A 13,595-nucleotide genomic window follows, 5' to 3' on the forward strand; every position below is an offset into this window, starting at 1 on the left:
TTCTACNAGCTGGTCTCTTTGTGGGTAATTTGAGGGTGGGGCCACCTTGAAGGGCTGTATCTTCTCAGAATGGGGGACTCAACATCCCTTGGCATAGGCTTGGGTCCACGTTGTCCTTAAGCTTACCAACCTGTGGCTCTAGGTGGCAACCTCCCCCCTAGGTAGGGACAGAGGACCCTTACACATCCTTCCCTGCGGCCACTAGGGCTCCTGCTGAAGCTTCCCTTCCTGGACTCCCCTCCAGACTCCCAATGCTTCGAGGACCAGGTTTACTGGGAGGTGAGACACAACTCCAAGTTTGTCCCTTGTATGGCGCTTGACCCTCCTTCTCTGGGACCTTGCCTTACCTTTGGGCTATCACTCGCCTCTTTCCTTGTTTGTGGGCTCCTTCCCAAGCCCCCTGGAACTTTCCTTCCTCTGCTTTGCAGGTACCTGGGGAGCAGGAGGCTGAGACCCAGAGGCCTCTGAGGACTGAGGAGCCAGACACCCAGGCCTAATTGCTGCCAGCATGACTGACGCTGTCCTCAGAGAAGACAATGGCTCCTGCCATTGGTTACTCCTGCTTTTGTTACTATTGTGTGAGGAAGTCCGCCACTCCTAGGAGGATCCCCATTAGCTTGTGCCTGTGGCCAGAAAAGGCCAAAGCCAGCCCATTGACCAGTGTTACCCTGTTCCAGTGACACCCAAGCCAGGTCCACTCTGGGTGGGAAGCTGGGTGATAAACAAGTATCACCAAGGACTCTGACACCTTCTGTTTGTGCCTCTCCCCTCCGCTGCTGAGGCCAAAGTCTTAAGGCAAACCTTGGTGTTGACAAATCCTCCTTGGGTCCACAGAACTCCAAGATACTACAGTCTGCTGTAAATGTCTCAACTAGTCCCATCCTCTCCAGGGAGGGGCACTATTATCCAGAATGTCTGTGTCTATTTTAGTCATCCGATGCTGCCCCCCAATCCTTCCTGGTCCTTACTTAATTGTTGTTGCCCTGACTCTCAACTGGCTTTCCACCGCTGAGCAGAAGAGGAAGAAGCCCAAGAGGAGCATCAAAAGGGTGGACTTGGGGGTTGGGGATTTGGCTCAGTGGTAGAGCGCTTGCCTAGGAAGCGCAAGGTCCTGGGTTCGATCCCCAGCCCCGAAAAAAAAAAAAAGGTGGACTGCCACAAAACCTCAGCAGTAATGTGAAGTGAAGCAGAGAAAAGGGAGGGTCCTGCGGTTCTGGGGCTGTGGATGAGGAAGGCAGCTGGGCTCTTGTTGCTTTGAATCATTTGACCACATGAGGGCGCTCTAAACCAACAGACGATGCCGCCTCCATCACCTAGGTCCTTCCGGCCTAACCTTCCTAGCCGCATCAGTGTCGGTCCTCAGGCACCCATGCCAAAGCCTTCCCTGAGCTCCACTCCGGGACCTTCCGCGGTGGGAACCCAAAGAGTAAGGACACATGCTGGGCTTCAGTTGCCCAATATGTTCCTGGGCTCTCCCGTGCAGCTGGAGGTGGTAGAGAGACAAGCTCTCTAGGGAGCTCTCTTGTTCCCCCAGCCCTCTCCGGTCCACAGTTTCCTGTCCACTGCTGGCTGGACTATGTAGGCTGGAGGGTCCCAGGATTGAAGCTCGAGGCTCCCAGTCACCGTGAAGAGGTAGCTGGGAGAGCTGGCACCCAGCTCTAGATGGGTGATGGACAGCCAGCTGGCCTGGCCTGGCCTGCCCCAGTTGCAGGCCATTGTGATGAAGGATAGCTGTGACATTCCTTCACTCATGGCACCAAGATTTTCCGTCTGGCCCTCTCTGCTGCTGGTTCATTCCGAACTGCAACCAAGCCTCTTCTTCAGGCCTAAAAAAAATGGGCTCTTCCAACACTGGGAGAAGCCATCTCAATCCAGAGAGGCTTCCTGGAGCAGGGGCATTTGAGCTTTTTCGGATAGGACAATTGCTCAGTCAGCTTCAAGTGGGCAAAAGGCTGCTGGTCCCAGGCTGATCTGGCAATAGGTTCCTGAGAAGAGGGACAAGGAGAGGATGTCCTGTGTATCTTGTCACTGGTGAGTTCTAAGCCTCACCACCGCCATTAAACCCCATGTGCACGATGGCGCGGACTCCACCACCGGCCCTGGCACCCTGGTCCTCTGCTTTTGCCCTGTGTTTCTTTTCTTTCCCTGTTTGCCTTAAATGCAGGGGCACATGGTGGGCACTACAAAGCATTCCATTTCATCCATTGTGGATTCCAGGGAGGGTTTGATAAGGCAGGAAAGACGGGTCTCTCTGGAGCCCCTCCCTCTTTCCAGGAGCCCCAGTCACTGGTCCCCCCTCATGGTGGGCTATCTATTTAGGATGGGTCAACGGGGTGACAATGAGCAGGTCAGGGGGATGCCAAGGACAGGAGCATGTCATCCCTCAGGACAATAAGGCCTCTGCCTCTCAGGCTCAGCCTCTCTGATCAGCTGCTATTACTCTCCGGGAAGAACAAGGGTACCTACCCTTGCCTGCTCATGAACTCTGCCCAGCCCCAGTGCCTGAGCCCTGGGAAAGATGATGGAAGACCTCCTGCCTGCTTCTGGAAACTAGATTGTGGCTTTGCAGACTGTCCCCTCAAGAGCACTCCTTCTCAGGATTGGTGCACTGTGTGTGTACTACAGGAACTATGCGTCCGAGGACACCGTGCAGGAGGCCAGGACCTTAGGATGCTCTATCAGCTGCCCTCTTTGGTCTGGATGGGAGACTACCTGGCCCGGAGGAACCTTCGACGGGCCGGGAGCATTGGGATTCGCGTCACGGCGCGGGCCGCTCCTTGGAGGAATTAGACACGGCGCGGCATCCGAGGTGCGGCCCAGTGGCCGCCGTCGCCCTCCCTCCCCCGGCGGCTTTGTCTGGCGAGCTGCGCCCACCGCCCGGCGCCCCCGTGCGCAGCCAACAAAGCAGGCTACTGTCCCCGGGCCGTATGCAAATGCTCCAGGCGGCCAGCGTCCCGCCGCCGGCTTCCAGCCTGAAAGGGTCGGCCGGGCAGGGGGCAGCCGTGCTCCTGGGATAGAGCACCATTGTCTGTGCAGTCCGTGGCAAGAAGACCCGCACCGGCTTCGGGAGCTTCAGCTTTGGGGTCAGACCGAGTAGGCACGCACTGGCCCCTCACCCCCACTCCTGTCTCAGCCCATGCCTCTGAGTCATCGTGGCTGGGGTTCAAACCAGCGGCCACCAATTCTCGATGTTACCCCTTAGCCCATCTCTGCCCTCCTGCCACCCTTCTTCACACCACATTGATCTAGGAGAGTCTGGTAGATGCTGGGGTCAATTCTCTTCCAGAGCACAGAGCAAAGTACTCAAGGTGTCCTTAAAACAACAGAGCAAGTTACAAGGCAAGAAGACTTGGGTCTTCTGTGGTAGGTGAGCCCCAGGACTGCGGACTGCCTTCTTGCCAGCCACCATGTTAGCAGTCCATTTTTACTGGAGCAATGATCAGTAAAGGCAAGACAGATAAAATCCAGTGCCCTGGGAGTGGGAGAAGGGAGCCTGAGACCCTCTCATCAACTTAATGGTTCAGCTGAAGAGGCGTGTCCCAGAGAGCAGCCAGAGTGGGCCGTGCGGGGTCACAGCCCTAACTCTAGGTCCCAGACAGAGGCAAGATTCCTGATGCAGGCAGGGCCAGAGTCCACCTTTTTTTAAGTTCTCACCAAAGACTTACTCAAATGAAAGCCACTCAGCTAAGGGACATTTTGGAGAGTCTTGGTGACTGCAGCTCTGATACTTTAGGATTTGTTAGTAGTTCAGGCAAAAATTAATCAGAATAATCGCAAAGTGAAAGAGGATACCTCTGAGCTATCGTAGCTGGGGTTCAGACAAGCAGCCATGGACTCTCGATGCTACCCCTTAACCCATCTCTGGCCCCCTGCCTGCCCTTCCTCATGTCGCATTGATCCAGGGGAGCCTGGTAGATGCTTCTGGGGCATCAAACTGTTAATCTCAGCTTTTGGGAGGTAAAGGCAGGTGGATCTCTGTGAGTTCTGGGCCAGCCTAGTCTACAGAGTGAGTTCCAGGACAGCCAGGGCTACAGAGAGATCCTGTCAGAAAGAAAAGAAAGAAAGAGAGAAAGAAAGGAAAAGAAAGAAAGGAAAGAAAAGAAAGAAAAAGAAAGGCAAGGGGTTGGGGATTTGGCTCAGTGGTAGAGCACTTGCCTAGCAAGCACAAGGCCCTGGGTTCGGTCCCCAGCTCCGAAAAAAAAAAAAAAAAAAAAAAAAAAAAAAAAAAAAAAGAAAGGCATACCAGTTGTGGTGGTATTCGTCTGCAGTCTCAGCACATGGGGTTTGAGGCTAGCCTAGTGTGGCTACAGAGCATGGTTCAGGACAACCAGAGATAGGGGTTTCTGTCTAATAAAAAGAGAAACATCTAGGATATCCACAGAGTGAGTGGACTCGCTGCTGCTGCTGCTGCTGCTGCTGCTGCTGCTGCTGCTGCTGCTGCTGCTGCTGCTTCTGCTGCTGCGAAGCAGGGGAAGGTGCTGCTCTCCCAGGAAATCTTTGGAGGAGGAAGCAGCCCCAGTACAGAAATTAGGCTGTTCCTTCCTGTATTGCCTGTTTCTGGGGTAGCATTTGAGACACTCCAGAATGGTTGGGAAGTTGGCTAGGGGAGCAGGGGGAGAGGCTGTAGCAATTCCTGGTGCCAAGGAAGAAGGCAGAGCTCTGCCTTCCTAGGGCCTTGGAAACCAGTCCCTCTGTCCAAATCTCTGACCCATCTCGAACACCTCCCATGTTAGCCTCATGGAGGCTGTTTTGGGGCCCTCAGCAGCTACCTCTGGAAGAGGCTCCAAAGCGCAGAGCACACTGCCCCCCCCCCAGGGCCCTACCCCATAGGTGCTTACAGATGCCCTGCTTGCTTGCACAGCCCCAGAGGGGCCAGGGTGGTTTCTAATGCCCTCTGGCCTGCATCTCCAGGGCTTTCTGGGCAGGACCCAAGGAGGATCCACTTGGCTCTGAGGCTGAGGGGAAGCGGCCTTTGTTGTGCAGCCATCCCCTGGCTTCTGAAGCTTTTACTTTCCCACCCTGCTCTTGGCAGGAGAGCCCTCAGCAGGAGAAGCCCCCCTCCCAGCCCCGCCCCAGCACCCCTCCTTCCCGGCTCAGCACCATCTATCTCCGTCTCCCCAGAGCAAGGAATGCGCCTCAGGACACTGTGGGACTTGTTCCCAATCCCCTTCTAGCTCATTTCCCCCGAGCTTTTACAAACTGGCCTCCATCCCATGGCTGCTGTCTGGGTTTTGGTTCTAAAGAAGCAGACAGAGGCCCCTCCTCCTCACAATTCCTCATGCTTCACTTTGCCTCAACACCAGAGGAGGCTATATCCCGGAGGGTCAAGGAACCCTGGGGTGGGGCAGGCTCCCCCAGACTCCAGCTCTACTGAGACACCCAGCACTATGGTGATGTCTGCCTATGTTAGAACCCAGGCCATTCACCCCTCCTAGTCTTCCTGCTCACAGCAGCCAAGCACAGGGCTTCTTGGTGGTCGTTGCTAACGAGAACCACAAATTGTGGGCCTCAGTGGTGCAGAAATGCTAGTGTACACCCATTACTTGCCCTTTGGCAAGGTGCTGAGTGAGGGGTGCTGCCTGCCTGCATCTTGGGAACAACTGCTCTCTCCTGGACTTGCTAGCTGAAGGTTGGCAGGTACAGAGGCTTGGAAGGCACTTAGTGACGTTTCCTTAGAAATGGAAGGGTCACCACTGCATTTCCAGAAGCCCCATACCCACCCCAATCCAGGGAAGCCAGAGTGTGGATGTGAGCTGGCCTCAAGCTAGGGTCTTTCTTCTCTAGCAGAGTGGGTCAAGATGCTTGTATGGGGAGACTGGTTTTCCGGGAGCTTGGGTGTGTATCCTCTTGGCAACTGTAACTCACTGTGCTGTCTAGTCTGGAGTCCTCAAGCTCGCTTTCTTCTCTGGCAGATACATGTTTGAATGTCAACCATGGGTTTTCAGCTCCTGGCCTAGGGAGGGCACTAAGATGTCAGTGGGACAGCAAGATAGATTGTAACAGGACTGGGTGACACACTTGACTGCAACAGTTACCTGGTATAACCATCATGCCACCACCATATAGCTGGAGCAGCTTAGATGGGAGACTCAGAAATGTAGGTTGGTCATCTCTTTCAAGGGGCTGTCCTTCCGGTCTTCCGAAAGGATGAGGCCTCCCTGCTCTTCCTGCCTCCTCATCCATACTTGCATGCCCCTGTCACATTCACACGGACTGGCTTGAACTGTTGCTCTGCAAGGGAGTGACCATGACTCAATGCAAACAGACAGTGACTCCTCCGAGAAGCCCTTCCTTGACCTCCGGCCTCTGGCTAGCTGGAAAAGAGTAGAGCCCTCTGACTCAGTTTGCCTTGAGTAGTGGGGCTGAGAGACTGCCTGCCCTCAGCTGGAGTAGAGGGCGTGGGAGAGGCTGAGCCCTCCAGGAGCTTTTGGAGGGGTACAGGGCACCTGTTCTCAGTGAACTTGTCTGGGCTTCCATGAGGGACCGGTTGACCTCTGCACCTCTCTGCTCCCCCTCCTGCCTTGTGGAGATGCAGGACAGTGTAGGATAGCCCGAGAGGGAGCTGCTAGCCCACACCTGCTTTCCCTGCTTGCTCTTCTGGCTAACTGAACACAACTAGAGGGTCTTGATTCCCTGCAGCTTTAAAGAGAGGATCCACGAGGGTCTCAGTCCCTCTGTCTCCCCCAACCCCGGGAAAAGTCCTGAAAACAAGCTCCCGGCAAAAATCTTCGAGGAGGAGAGACCTGTTAGAAGGCCTTTAATCCTTTAATCCCTCAGATGGGCCTTGAGACGCTAATGGCTTTCCTAATTATTCTCTCCTATTTTCCCATAGCTGTGAGGACTTCTCTCTGAGGACTTTTGAGCAGAGAAAAATTCTGAGTGAGGAGTGTGGAATGAATGGTGTTCCCCCACCAAATCAGCTCTGAGCCTCCAAGTGGCTGAAGAGGTGGGGGGAAGGGCCAGGACCGCCCCAGCTGGGGTGTTAGGCTTCCCATGGCTGACACCCGGGTACAAGGCACAGTGGCAGACTTAGGACAATGAGGCAGTTGGGGTCTGCCCAATAGAGCCAGGTGTGGGACTGGGGTTCCCTCTTGTGAATGGCCCATTATCCAGCCAGAGGATGGGAGTTGAGGGCTTTTGTGTCCTTCCTCACTGTAATCTCCCTACTTTGGTGAGGAGGGTCTCTTTGTGTCCTCTTCTCCCTGTAATCACCCTGGGAGGGAGGTGACAGTGAGGAGTGTCTTTAAACTTTCCTGAGAGAACAGTTGGCCATTCAGGCCTTTGGCCCTTCTTGTCTCTAGCAGTTCAGGATTCAGGGGTCTCTTTACTTTGGGGCTGAGGAGAGGCAGACATGGCCAAGATCTGGGTTCAGGCCCCTCCCCTTCACTGCGGCCCTTTTTGAAAGACAGGGCACCTTTCCCAGCTACCTCCTTACCTTGGGCATCTAGGGGCCTTGTCTGACCTCTTCAGTCACAGTTCCCCTGGCTCAGCCCTACCTGGGAGCAGCCTGACCTCTTGACTCTGGCATTTGCACTGCTTTAAGGGGTCACTCTCCTACAAACTCCCTGGGGATAAGGCGTCAGCCCCGGTTTCCTCAGCAGTTAGGAGACTTCTTGAGTTCACTGAGTGAGGCAGGGTTGTGTGGGCCTGAGCCTCCAAATACCAGGCCAGTCATTTACAGTGCCTTTGTCCCATCCCCTCACGCTCTCCAAATGACTGCAGAAGTCTCCTCCTGGGATCCTCTGGGCTTGGCTGTAGTCACACCTCTTGGAAAGGAGCTGACCTCAGGATGTGCTTAGAAAAACCAGAGTGGGGAGGAGGCACAGGCTGGCAGCTGTTGATGCTAACCAGTGGAAAAGTGGGGTACACGGAGGCTCCCCGCGCTATCCTGTTTTCCTTGTGACTCGACAAAATTTTCCTCAAGAAAAAGTTAAGTAAAGTCCGATTTTCCTTATGTACCTCACTTTAAACTGCAGCTCACCAGCCAGCCCTCCCTGCCCTCCCCTCCCCTGCACTGTTCATGGGTGTTCTTTGCCTGTGTCATTTTGATCCTCATCAGCCTCCCCCAAAGGTCAAAGGTCATGGGTTCTGGTGGCACAATCCTGGACCAGCCACTACCCCCACCTGCCATTCCAGGGGATTAGAGCAGGCCTGGCTGACTGAAGGCTCTTGCAGGATTGCTTCAGAACAGGGAGGGGCTGTCTTTCACAGTCTCGGCCTGTGGGCTCCATAAGCCCTTGGGGCCGTAGCTGGAGGGTCCTTCCCCATGGTTCTGCCCGGGTTAAGCCCCTAAGTGTCCCATTCTGTACCACTTCTAACTTTGTCAGGCATCTACAGTCACAGTGTCCTGCTGGGGGTGGGGCTGGGTGTGAGGGTTGTTACCACAAGGCCTCTTTATTCCCAGCAAGACTAATGGTGACGAGTTCCTACCCTAGGATCAGCCCACTTTGCAGGGTCGCTCCTGATTAATAACAATCTTAAGAGTCACAGGCTGTGAATCCTCAATCTGTGTCCTGCACTGGACCAAGTTGTTCACGCATGTTAGCTTAGTTTGTTCCCTAGGGGCTCTGAGAAGTAGCACTGTTTCTGTTCCCATTTTTCAGATGAGAAAGGTAAGGTGGCCTCCGGAATGAGCGCCTTTGCAGCTGGTTGGATAAACAGAGGAAGGGAAGGGTGCCCTATGTCCTGAATGGATGCCCTCAGGGGATGGCAGAGAAGCTTCCCGCTGGTAACAGGCTTCCCTCTGCAAGGCTTACTTCCCAGCTCATGAGGCAGGGCCTCACACACCCCTCTAGTGGCGGCAGAGTGAGCATCATTGCCTGCCCTTCAGGCAGGTAGAGACCTGGGGAGAATCTAGGTGCCCACCCACAGTGCCACCTAGGGAGGCTGGCATGGGGACAGTCCTGAAAGCTCATGGGAAGATATGGGAAGGCCAGTGGCCACAAGGCAGGTGCATAGTGATGAAGGGTGTGTGTGTGTGTGTGTGTGTGTGTGTGTGTGTGTGTGTAAGAAGGGCTAGAAACACTGGTTCCTACCCTCCTCCTCCAAGCCAAAACAATAATGGAGCCCTCCTCTTTCTTCCTCCCCTCTCCTCCTCTTTTTTTTTTTTTTTTGAGAACAAGTGTAAATGTATTAAAAAAAAAAAAAAAAAAAAAAACAGTGAGAAAGAACCGAACGTGGGAAGGGCTCCAAGAGAAGAGCATCTTACTGGACCTCACTGGTTCCTTTCAAATACTAGGGTCTCTGATATCCTGACCTTCACAGCTAAACACTATCCTCCTGTTTATTTTTTTAATATTTTATTTATTTAATGTATATGAGCACACTGTAGTTGTCTTCAGACACACCAGAATCCATTACAGGTGGTTGTGAGCCACCATGTGGTTGCTGGGAATTGAACTCAGGACCTCTGGAAGAGCAGTCAGTGCTCTTAACCACTGAGCCATCTCTCCAGCCCTATTTTTTAAATATATATATATTTTATATATATATATAGTTAGGGTCTCACTATGATCTGGAACTCCCTAGGCAGACCAGACAGACAGACCTCCAACCACAGAACTCTATCTGCCTCTGCTTTTTGACTGCTGGACTTAAAGCCACGTGCAACCAATTCCAGAGCACCTTCCTTAATTTTTAAAAGAAAAAACCAGCCGGGTGTGGTGGAACACACTTTTAATCCCAGCACTTGGAAGGCAGAGGCAGGTGAATCTTCGTGAGTTTGAAGCCAGTCTGGTCTACAGAGAGAGTTCCAGGACAGAGAAACCTTGTTTCACAAGAGCCGAATAAATAAAATAAAAATAATATTTTAAATTAAACTGGGACTATTAAATGTAACTCACTGGTAGAACAGTAGATTAGCACAAATAATGCATTGGGTTCTATCCCCAGGACAAGGAAAAAACATATTTCTGAATAAACACTCATTTCACACGGACCAGAAGAGCCCTCCACACCTGCTGCTTCCCATGGGGCCCTCGGAGCTCCAGCCCCCCGGCTTCTTGCTTGTAAAAGCAAACAGTCACCTGTGACCAGGCCACCCATGACATGAATGTGTGGGAAGCAGCCACTGATGCCTGACACTCAGGGGAACTCAGCAGGCAGGGAGAAGACTCTAGATGAGTCACAGAAGTGGGTGTCACAGGACTGTTAGTGGGCAGAGAGATGACTGTCTAAGGAGAGGGCACGGTGTGTGCACAGGCTTGGAGATGGGGCAGGGCTGTGTCTCCAGGACTGTGCTATCCTTTTGGAGTATGAGCAAAGAGGAAACATGAAGACTGGCTGAGCTGGACTCACTGCCACAGCCACGGCCCTTGGGATGCAGTCAGCTGTGGACTGAACTCTCTCAGCACCTACAGAAAGGGTTTGAAGAGCTGTGCCTTCCTAGGACGAAGGAGGGGTCTGAAAGGGACCAGTCTTGACCAGAAAGATCCTGATATCTACTTGACTTGAGGACTGGGCTGGGTTTGGGACAAGGGTTCCCTCCATCTTTACTGTGTCTTTGGGAGAGTTGATAAACTGATAAAGGTTTAGTACGGCACTGACATTGAGCATGCACCCTGTTGATACTGGAGTTAGAATGGTCTCTCCCCTGTCTCCACACCTACTTGGTGGGGACCTAGGCATCCTCCTGCACAGCCTTGGCTCACGTTAGGCTACATCTTCTACCGTGGTTTCCCTGGGTAGGCACAAGACAGGGGCAGAGCACATGAATGGGCTCATGAACTTGTGCACAGAGCTTGAATCTCTTTAAGAGAGGAGAAAGACCTTCCTGACTGATCCTTCTTTTCTGCACCTTCTCACTTACCTCCTTTGAAAAACACCCCCACTCATTAGAGATCCACAGCCAGGCCCTGGCTCACACCCTGCTAAAGGCAGCAAGCAATTAGATCGTTAGCAGGGGGGGATCCCACCTGCTCCGGCCCCACCACTTTGTTTTAACTGTAATCCCTTAATCTCCCTCCATGGCAGGCTGGCTCTAGGTTTTTGCCCTGCAGAGCCCCTTCCCTCTCTTTCTCTCCCTTTCTTCCCCCAATTAGGAGCACTTCTCTTTCACAGAGTCCCTATCGAAGCTAAAGGCCTCCCTGCCTATGAGAAATAAAATGCTGGGCCGTCTCTGCCCTTGAAGCGGCTCGCAGTAAGCATTTTACTCTACCTACAAGTTTTTCCACAGAGGAAGCTGCCATCCTGTGACCTCCTGGCCTGGCTACAATGGCTAGGATGTCTGCAATAGCTCTTTCCTTTGTCTCTTCTTGTCCCAGTTTCTCTGAGTTCTCTGGAACTCTCTTCCCCTTGGTCCTTTCATAATGACTTCTGTTTTCCTTTCAACTCACCCACACTGCCTGGGCCAGAAGCCACCAAGACCTGTCAGAATGGAACTTAGGCTGGAGCTCTGATGGGATTGATACCTCCTAGTAGTAGCCCCATGTCGACTCCCTGTTCTCAGGGCCCTAGGGCCTTCAGTCAAAGATCAGGAGAACCTCAAGGGTCTTTTATTTGTTCTTGGAGCTTCGAGCAGAATAGAATCATGGGAAGGGTCAAGGTGACCCAGGAAGGCTTCCTGGGAACAGTTACTAACCAGCTTACAGGTTGTTTGTACCCAGATTCACAATCAGTGCTGAGGACTTCCAGCGCTGGGGGATGGCCCTGTTCCTCATGCCTTCTCTAAGGTTGGTGGGCCGAGGGGAGAGCCGGGCACCAATGCCCAGCTGCTGTCCGGCGTTCCCACAGGTCTGGTGCCAGTGTGTGAATGAGGAAGTGTGGGAGGTGGGACTCCCCACCATCTTTTGGCTGGGATCACAGCCAAAGCCCTGAGGCTCCAGGAAATGATGGAACTGGGGAGCAGCCACGAGGGGAGGTGGGGGTTGCCTGGCACCTCCCAGGAGGAGAGTCCAGCGGGCCTGGCATGGGCCAAGCCTCCTGCAAGATGAATGGATGACAAGGGCCCCCTCTTCCCCAGGGCCTCTCCACAAAGGCCTTGGCTACCCTGTTGAATGGGAGGGGGGTGGAAAAGGGAACTGGGGCAACCCGTGGAAAAGTGAGGTTTTCCCAAAGGCCTCCACACTCCTAGGAGAAGGCCCTGGGCTCAGGCTCAACTTGGCTTAGATCTGCTGAAAGACGGGGCAACTTTCTTAGCGTTTCTGGGTCTCAGTCTCCCCAGCCCTGGGTGTTCTCTCCCCTCTTGGTGTCTCTGCCCTGACGCCCTGACAGAAAATCTAGGGCCTATGCAGAAACAGTCGTTCCATCCTGCCCACCATGGCTGGAAGCTTCTAAGTTGTTGCAAACCAGTGGCTGGGGACTTGCTACCTGTTATCTGTGCGGCCTGCAGGAGCCCCAGGCCCATATGGGAAGGGTGTGAGGTCATCATCAGGATCCAATGACCTGTGAGGGACCAGGATGACACCTGCCTGGCACAGTTGCTCTCTGGGGTTCTTTCCCTCTGCTGGCCTGTGTGTCCACCGCCTTTCTGCCAGTCTGTGAATTTAGAGCCTGGGTTGTTCTTTCACAGACCCATGGGGCATGGTTTGGCCTTTCCTTTCCAGGAATCTCTCTATATTCTCTTCCATCTCTAGTTCTTTCCCAGACTGATCAGTCTTTTTCTTTGGTCAGTCCTTCCTGAAGTCTAACCTTTTATTGTAGGTTGCCGCTCCCTAGAGGCTGGCCTTTTTCCCAAGCTACCCTGCAGCTGGAACCCAAGGGGAAAGGGAGGGCTAGCAGGCTCTATGGTAACCCTGAGAAGAGAATGCCTTCTCTCCTCATCTGCATATAGACAGACTCATCTGCATACAGACAGACTCATCTGCATATACTCAGTGGGACTCTGAGAGCGTATACTTAAGTGAGTGGCTGCCTGGTTCCTCCCAAGTCAGTCAGTGGTGGAATCCCTATTTAGGGAGGAACTCCTCCCTGCCCCCTTGCCCTCCTGACCCCAACTGGGTCTGGCTAGGTCTTTCAGTTACCTAAAGGTCAGTCCACCTCCTGCCTTTGCTTGCTGCTCTGGGTCTGGGCAGAGACCAGCACAGCCACCAGATCCTCTACAGATCCCAGGAGCTTCCTCGGGAGCTGCTAGTGCAGGCTCAGGATTGGCTCCCGATTGGCCACCACTTTCCACGCCTATGTCCCTGAAGACTAGTGCTCCAGTGGGATAGGGGGAGGGGATGGCGGCTTTCACTTGAGCGCACAGGGACCTGCCCTTGGGGCCACAGTGGGAGCTGGCAAGGTCAGCCTTGGAGCAAGCCCCTGAAATAAGCACTAGGGCACTCACAAGCTCTCTTCTAGCCTGGTGAACTCCTTAGATATTCCAGCAGCAGCCATAGCCCGGTCAGATCCGGGGCTCTGTCCTAAGGCTCATGGGGGCTTTCCTGAAGCTGGGGCGCTCAGGACCCTGAGGCTGGTGCTTTCCCTCCACAGCCTCTGTTCCTCTGTAAAATGAAGTCACTTTTTGTTTTGCTGAACCACGCAGGGCTGGAGCATACAAGGGAGACTCTTCACCTCAGAGTAGGGCTAAGGGTGAGGTTGCTCTGGAGCAGCCATCTTGTGCCAGTGTCAGGTGTGTGTCTGTGCAGGCTCGCTGTGGAGAGTTAGTGTGGGGTGTG

At 53.7% G+C, this 13,595-nt stretch overlaps 1 protein-coding gene across 3 annotated transcripts in view; it reads left to right on the forward strand.

Moving 5' to 3' along the window:
- Rhbg (Rh family B glycoprotein) overlaps positions 1–745 on the forward strand; it is an 11,388-nt gene extending 10,643 nt beyond the window's left edge. For all 3 annotated transcript variants that reach the window (XM_032898097.1, XM_032898101.1, XM_032898100.1), the window contains 2 exons: positions 206–279; positions 429–745. In XM_032898097.1, coding sequence (XP_032753988.1) covers positions 206–279; positions 429–497 — 143 coding nt within the window. In that variant the 3' untranslated portion in view covers positions 498–745. The remainder of the gene's footprint in view (positions 1–205; positions 280–428) is intronic.
- Positions 746–13,595: the final 12,850 nt, after the last annotated feature.

This window comes from Rattus rattus, chromosome 3 (assembly GCF_011064425.1).
Source record: "Rattus rattus isolate New Zealand chromosome 3, Rrattus_CSIRO_v1, whole genome shotgun sequence".
In the NCBI taxonomy this organism is placed as follows: domain Eukaryota; kingdom Metazoa; phylum Chordata; class Mammalia; order Rodentia; family Muridae; genus Rattus; species Rattus rattus.